This window comes from Mytilus edulis, chromosome 14 (genome assembly GCF_963676685.1).
Source record: "Mytilus edulis chromosome 14, xbMytEdul2.2, whole genome shotgun sequence".
NCBI lineage: Eukaryota > Metazoa > Mollusca > Bivalvia > Mytilida > Mytilidae > Mytilus > Mytilus edulis.
Genome location: NC_092357.1, coordinates 31907187 through 31915449, shown reverse-complemented (window position 1 = coordinate 31915449; position 8263 = coordinate 31907187). Strand labels below are relative to the sequence as shown.

The 8263-nt window shown below is 31.0% G+C and overlaps 1 protein-coding gene across 1 annotated transcript; it reads right to left on the bottom strand.

Moving 5' to 3' along the window:
* Nucleotides 1-1080: 1080 nt before the first annotated feature.
* Nucleotides 1081-7920, bottom strand: LOC139502415 (microfibril-associated glycoprotein 4-like). The gene is made up of 5 exons (XM_071291866.1): nucleotides 7744-7920; nucleotides 6949-7073; nucleotides 5956-6052; nucleotides 4354-4518; nucleotides 1081-1970 (listed from the first exon to the last, which is right to left on the bottom strand). Exons 1-5 carry the CDS (start codon nucleotides 7814-7816, stop codon nucleotides 1708-1710), a joined length of 723 nt encoding a protein of 240 aa, XP_071147967.1. The 5' UTR covers nucleotides 7817-7920; the 3' UTR covers nucleotides 1081-1707.
* Nucleotides 7921-8263: the final 343 nt, after the last annotated feature.

Sequence of the window (8263 nt, the reverse complement as noted above, 5' to 3'; positions counted from 1 at the left end):
ATCTTTAATGACTTGACAACAGTATCGTAATTATATCCCTTCTTAATAAGTCTATTCAAAGGTTTTGTAAGTTTCTGAGGTGAATACTGACACCTTTGTGCTTTATAAAGAATATTACCATAAAAAATTGGATGTGAAATACCTGAACGTATTAGAAGTCTGCATGTTGAGCTATATTTACGAATGATGTCTTTATACCGATGATAAAATTTAGTAAATGTTTTGACTAGTTTGTGATATCGAAAACCCTGGTGTAATAATTTTTCAGTAATACATAAATTTCTCTCGTTAAAATCGAAAACATTGTTACATACACGAGCGAATCGTACAAGTTGAGATATATAAACACCGTAAGATGGTGACAAGGGAACGTCACCATCTAAAAACGGATAATTAACGATAGGAAATGAAAAATCATCCCTTTTATCATAAATTTTAGTATTCAGCTTTCCATTAGTGATATAGATATCAAGATCGAGAAAAGGGCAGTGGTCATTGTTAGTATTAGCTTTATTTAAAGTAAGTTCAACAGGATAAATTTCATTAATATACATACTGAAGTCGTCATTATTGAGAGCCAAAATATCATCCAAATATCTAAAAGTATTATTAAATTTGTTTATCAGATGTTGTTTCGATGGGTCTTTGCTTATTTTTGTCATAAATTGTAACTCATAACAATACAAAAACAGGTCCGCAATAAGTGGTGCACAGTTAGTCCCCATTGGAATTCCGATAATCTGACGATCTATAATCATGATGCTATTTTTATAGTACCTAGTACGTGTAGGCCATACCAATTTTTAGTTAGGTCTATTAGTGTTGGAGACACTTTATTTTGCACCAACCATATACACAAAATGAAAAAATTCTTCATCGGTCGAAACATAATGAAACTGCTCATATATCTTTTTGAATTCCTTTATTTATGAAATATTGATTTAATTTATGAAATGTGTTCAAAACTCATAAAACGATTGATCGTAGGTACAGTGAATTGTATTGACTTATGACCAATCTTAGTCGTATTTTTTTTAATGTGAAACCGACTTAAAGAGACTTTAGGGTACATAATTTTAGCAAGATTTTAAACGTTTTTTTCATTACAAATTTGATTTATTACACTATTAGTTGTCACTTAATGTTATTGTTAAAAAATTAACCAAAAACATGGACTCGTGTTGGACCCAGATGACTTTTAGAATGTTTTATCATTAAAAAAGCTTCAAATCATTTCGCTTTGGTGCAAAATTGCCATTTTTTGCATTTAAATTGAAATATCTTTTTTTTAACTCAACAGCGACCTATAATTTTTTTCTTAAAAAAGCTGTACTTAAACTAAACAGTTATAAAATTTAAGCGATTTCTGTAGTTTAGTTCTATTTTTTTGTTTGTATGGTATTACCTCTTTTTCTCCTATTAACTCAACAGAAAAAAGTACCTAAACGAAAATGCATGCTTCTTTCGAAGGCAGATTGTGAGTTTAAATGAACAGTGACCATTTTTTTTTATTAAGTATATGATTAAGATCCTTTATAGAAAAAATAATAGCGAAATCCTTTATTACAAAAATGGATTTATACCCTCGAGCCACTTAATAAATCTGCTTAACGGTTTGCGTATTATTATGAAAATATGTGCATTGCCCACTTCAAGAAAGCGTACTTTTTTTGTCGAATATATAAATTTGAACTCATAAAACGTCTCTTAATGTCGTTTAATCAAAAGTTTAGTTGACTTCAGCGAATAATGAAATCCTTTCCATGTCCACCATGTGATCCCATTGCCAAAAGTGGAGTAATGTCCTCTTAAATATTCTCCATTCAAATTAGCCCTATAACATGCGTTGTACCACCATGCTCCCTTATACACAGATGCACAGTTGGATATATATCTGTCGTTATCTCTGTCGATGGTGGAAAACATCATGCCGCTATGGTTTTGTTTGCCACGATACAACAGGCTATCTCCTATAAAGAAGAAACAAACAATTACTAAAATTAACATGTGAAGGGCTTAAAAAATGGACGAAATATATCAGAGGGACAGTCAAACTCATAGATCGAAAACAAAGTGACAACGCCATTGCTAAAAATAAAAAGACAAACAGACAAATAATAGTACAGAAGACACAACATAGAAAAGTATAGATTAAGCAACACGAACCCCATCAAAAACTGGGGGTGATCTCAGGTTCTCCGGAAGGGTAGGCCGATCTTGCTCCACATGTGGCACCAGTCGTGTGGTGTATCACGGTAAATGAGAAACATGAAGAATATTACGACATTAGTGCAGTCATTCGCCTTCGAAATTCCAAAAGTTGATAAGACTATAACGATCATAACGAGATTTTAGTTCCTCCTGGTACAAGTTATATTTTCTGAATAAAATTAAGAATAAAGATTGGGAACATGTCATAGAGACAACAAGACGTTCAATGTGCAGACAACATCTGAAGACCTCAAATTGGTTTTCAACGCAGCAAGAACATATCTTACCCGATGCTGGCCCTCCGCTACTCCCTAGATACAGTTGTGCTCTAGTTTAGTAAAAATCGACGTCACATAAAACTCAAAAACATATAAATGAAGTAAAATTTAATAAAAAAAAGAACAATACAAAAATAACAAAGGCAAGAACATGACTTCTAAAAAATGCATCACTTTCATTTAACAATATGATTATTAAACGGAAGCACAAGTACACAACACGAATTTGCCGTTTTTAAATGTATTACGTTCTGGGTAATATTTTCAAAAACCTACACCAAAAAAATCGTCGATTGGCTGACAACGTCAAACACAAAATAAAAAGTCAACCAATGACGCGATGTAGTTTTCATTTTAGGGTACGGATAATGAGTTAACTTATGGTCAGTTAGACTTTAAAACAGTGAATTAATATCATACATTAAAACAATTGCTTGAAGTTACCTAAAGTTAGCTCTAAATATTTGACTTGCTAAAAATAAAGTTAAATAACAAAAGTACCAAGCTCCGAGGAAAATTCAAAAAGGGAAGTCCGCAATCAAAAGACAAAATCAAAAGCTTTTTACCCTAACTTTACGGTCCACTGAACATAGAAAATGAAAGTGCAAGTAGGGCATCTGTGTACATATCAATGATAACATAGCATTAATGAGGTCTGTAATAGGGATACCTTGCAAGTTAACGTTAACGGTAACTTTTGGCAAACGACGATAAGAATGATCACTTTCTTCAAAACGATATAAAAATCGATTGATTTTGACGAATAACGTTATTTTGTTCCCAAAAATTACGGTAACGATAATTATATGAGACATCTGAAGAATAACGACATGGATATTTTAACGAATTACGGTAAAATTATAACCAGTTTGACGCTTACGGTAACCGAAAATGAGAGTTTGACCGACTGACGATAAAGGGCATACCTACTCTCATTAATGCGTATAAGTATCATTCCAGAAAAGATTAGGTGGAAATTCTCACCTGCTTTTCCGCTATATCCTTCGACATTCAAAATATAATTATTGACAGCATCTCCGCATATGAAATTACCTCAAAATTGCCCGGGGCCAAAAAGAGTTTATTGGTTATTATGCTCCGATTACAAATGACGTCACGTCACGTGACGTCATTGCATCCTTTACGACAACTGATAACACTTTAGAGATGAAGTGTTTAAGATTTTACCTGTTATTTTTCATTTTAATTGTTATAATTGAACTCTCTCTTCTAAAGAACTTAAATATGTGATAAAAAGATTATAACATGTCTTTTCCGTATTGGCACTGCTAAAGCCTCGGGCCGTTATGGGAGTCTCGAGATGATACCAGGGCCAATATGGAAAATGTCATGTTATTATCTATACCTACTACTGTCATTAATGCGTATTAGTATCATTACAGAAAAGATTAGGTGGACATTCTCACCTGCATTTCCGCTATATCCTTCGACATTCAAAATATAATTATTGACAGCATCTCCGTTTATGTAATAACCTCAAAATTGCCCGGGCTAAAAAAAGATTTTATTTGTTATTATGCCCCAATTCCAAATAACGTCACGTGACGTCATTTAATCCTTCACGACAATTAATAACACTTTTGAGATGTAATGTTTAAAATTTTAACTTTTATGTTTCTTTTTAATTGTTATAATTGTACGTTTTTTTCTCTCTTTTCTAAAGAACTTAAATATGTGATAAAAAGATTATAACATGTCTTTTCCATATTGGGCATGCTTAAGCCTCGGGCAGATATGAGGGTCTCGGGAAGATATGGAAAATTGCATGTTATTATCTATACTTAATACCCTCATTAATGCGTATTAGTATCATTCCAGAAAATGATTAGGTGGAAATTCTCACCTGCATCTCCGCTATAACCGTCAATATTCAAAATGTAATTGCTGACAGCATCTCCGATACTAAATTTGCTGTACTCTGCGTTTCGTGAATTCCCATCAAAATCTTCAAGGTGAACGTAAAGCTTGTATCTTGCAGTAGATGTAAGGAGATGGATAAACTTATTTCCTGTTCAAAAGTAAAAACTCAATTATTCCAATCCTAAAAGATATAGATTGTAAATAATGCTATGAGAATGCAAGGTTGTACAATATGAATATCCCCGGCTACTTTTTCATCATAGCGGAATCGCCTCGAGATAAGATGTTATGACGGCTTAATCACTATTTTTCTAGGCAATTGCATGTGTTTCATGACATGCAAGGTATATTCCAAACCAAGCTTGTGAAACCAAAAGATTTTTGTTAAAGTTAGGAAAATAGCAGTGAAGCTTAATGATAAGGATTTTGCTACTCGGTTTCAAATGAACAAGCTTTTTAAACAACTGTCACAGTTACATGTATAAAAAGAATGTTTACAGATAAAGGAACTTATTGCAGAAAACAATAACTGGTTAAGAAAGATCACTTTTCAGTTTCAAAATAACAAGCTTTTCTTAGCACTAGTATATATTTATAGGGAATAAATAAAGGATCTAAAAGAGCAAAATATAAGTCAATGTGCTAGTTTTCGAGATATTAGCCATTGCAAATTTAGCGGGATAATGTTCTCTCTTGACTTTTCATAGCAACACATTGACGAGTTTAAGTTCTTAAAAACTATTAAAAATAACAAAGATTTTATACAACTTTTAAAAGATGAATTATAATTAAACATGTAAACAATTTATAGAAAGAAAAATGAGGGCCAATGGGCAAAAAGTTTTAAGGCATTAATTCTTTATAGAATGGCACTTGTGTTTTAATTCATAAAATTATTGTTTTATTCAATGTATATATTATGATGATTATATTATATGTATTGCGAGTGGTGAGACTCTAATAAAATATTGAATCTGAATCTTTAAATGGATATAACACATGAAACATGAGGTTTTTGAAAAAATTTCATAAAATTATTGTTTTATTCAATGTATATATTATGATGATTATATTATATGTATTGCGAGTGGTGAGACTCTAATAAAATATTGAATCTGAATCTTTAAATGGATATAACACATGAAACATGAGGTTTTTGAAAATCAGACAAAAAGTCCAAAATATGACAGGCGAACACCCTTAAGTACTTGTTTTCGAGATATAAGCCATTAAGAATTTGCCGGCAAGTGATTTTCTTCAAATTTTTCATACAGCTAAAATTGTTACCTTTTTACCTTAAAAACGAAAGAAAAACTATAACGGAATGTGTGTCTATTTAATTCAAGCATACTAGTGCATTGGTAAAAGAAAGCTTAATTTAACAAAGACAAAATTTAAAAACGAAAGAAGCTTTCTCTATCAATTTCTATGTTGTGTTGAAATTCCATAAACACATTTGAGTATTTTAACGAAATTTGTATGACAAATTTATCTACAGATGAAAGGCAGATGGACAATGACGTACCATATTCGTCCTTTAATTCGACTTATTTTTGAAAATATGGAAAAGAAAAAAAGGAAATACCTAGCCAAAATTCTGATTTCAAATTTCCGAATCCATCCTCGTAATCGGACCATCCTCTGAAAAAATTGACAGTGCCGTTTATTCTCCTTTGGAAAACCTATAAGCAAAAATAAAACAAGCCCAAGCAATTAATTACATGTATCAATGACTTTTTTCAATTCTTCAATGCGTATATTGAGTATTGTGTATTTAATTTAAAACTGATTTTTTATCAAATCAAAGCAGATAACTCGAAAGTAGATGAATGATCGGACTTTCGGACTTTCGGATGATCAGAGAAAGATAACTCGAGGATTAGGGAAAATAATCCGCGTGAAACTTTAGATTCATAAAGAAGTGGTAGTTAAAGGTGGATTACTTAAAACGAAAGAAACTTTTGTTATCGAATTGATAATTACAAGACACTATATACCTCTGCGATGATTCTATAATATTTTGGGATGAATAAATTATGCATTATGCAAACTTCTTGTGTTGTAAATGATATTAAGGTGTGTGATTACATTTTAGAGTTATAATCATAAATATCGATCCTATGGGGAAAGCGAAAGTTATATTGTCATTTCAATTGTACTACTGCTATTGAAAAAAAAATATTGTAGAAGAATATTTGAAAATCCTTATATTTCAAGTGCACGCTCGATTTCAGACATTACGCTGCGTTATGCTGAATCTACAAACTTGTGTGTTTTAATGTCAATCTTAAAAGTGAGAACACTTTACAAAAACTGTCTTTTGATGAGGTAAACATGCGGTTTTAAAGAATTGAAAAACTTATACTCTCTAAATCCGACGATTAAAACACATATTTATCGAAACAAAACTGATTGTTTTATATTTTGTTCTGAGAGATAACAATAATATTGGTATCAAAAATGTACCTAATAATACTACTAATAATAATAATAATAATAATAATAATAATAATAATAATAATTATGATAATGATAATAATGATAGTATGTTATATTGTTACACCTTTACTTTACGTACCGTCCATCCAAATCCTGCTGTTTCCATGTCGCAGTAAACATCGAATTTTGTATCTTTTGGGTAAATTGTGTAAACTCCTGATATACTTCCTTGTGGAAAGTCGCTACAATCACGTGGAACAAATTCTGTAAAACATATATTCATTTCTGTTTATCTTTTGTTGATTTCATAAATGATTTATTTTTATTTTGAAAAACAAGAAAATTATGACAAACTGCTGCCTTGCTTTTTGTCATAGGGTTTTAATAGATAACGTTATAAATCTGGATTAGAAAAAAATAACATTTTGTAATAACCAGCAAACTAGTTTTTTAAGTTTTTAACAAATCAGAAAAAAGCAGTGGAAAAAAGTAAAACCACGAAAATACTGAACTCCGAGGAAAATCAAAACGGAAATTCTCTAATCTAATATTATAATTAAATAATAATACATATCAAACGAATGGATAACAACGTTCATACTCCTGTCCTGGTACAGGCATTTTCTCATGTAGAAAATGGGGGATTATAGCCAGCTAATCCTCTCACTTACAAGTATGACAGTCCCATCAAATATCATTAAATTGAAAACGATGTGTGAACTAAACAAACAGACATAAAAGGTAAAAATGTCACATATACAGCAATCAACATTGTTTTGTGATCTTTTAAAATATCTAAAATAAACCCAGATATTTTAATAAGAAACACAATATGGCATTAATTTGCCATAGTAAAATAACACAATGAAGAGATGTACAAGTACAGAGGCGATTACGTAAAGAAGAGATATACAAAGACATATAGACAACTTACCGTTATCAGAACACGTGAACATCTTATTCCATTTCCCCTTCTCATTACATACTATGAAGGGAGGTCCTTTCATGTAATATCCTGCATTACATTTAAATTGATTTCCAGCTTTCAGATTTCTATATAAGCCAAACGTTTCAATACAAACAGAGTTATCTGTTATCGGGACAGGATCTTTACAATCTGAAAATAGACATAAACATTTTGGAGTATTATATAATGTTCAAATACCGTATAGCAGATTATTTTCGCGGCTGTAAGATTGTGCGATATAGGGGCAACAAAGTATACAAAATATTTTGGCGTTTTTTTTTGGAGGATACTGAAGTAGTTGCAGTTGCATGCCATCTTATTTATTAATTATTTGTTGATACAGTTAATCAATACAATATCGGTACGTAGTTATTTGTCAAAGGTAAATAAATCTTCATGCAAATGTTATTGTTTATAGTTATGAAATTGACCGGACCTTGGATGTACAAATTAGATTATAAAATTATTATAAAATTATTATAAATGA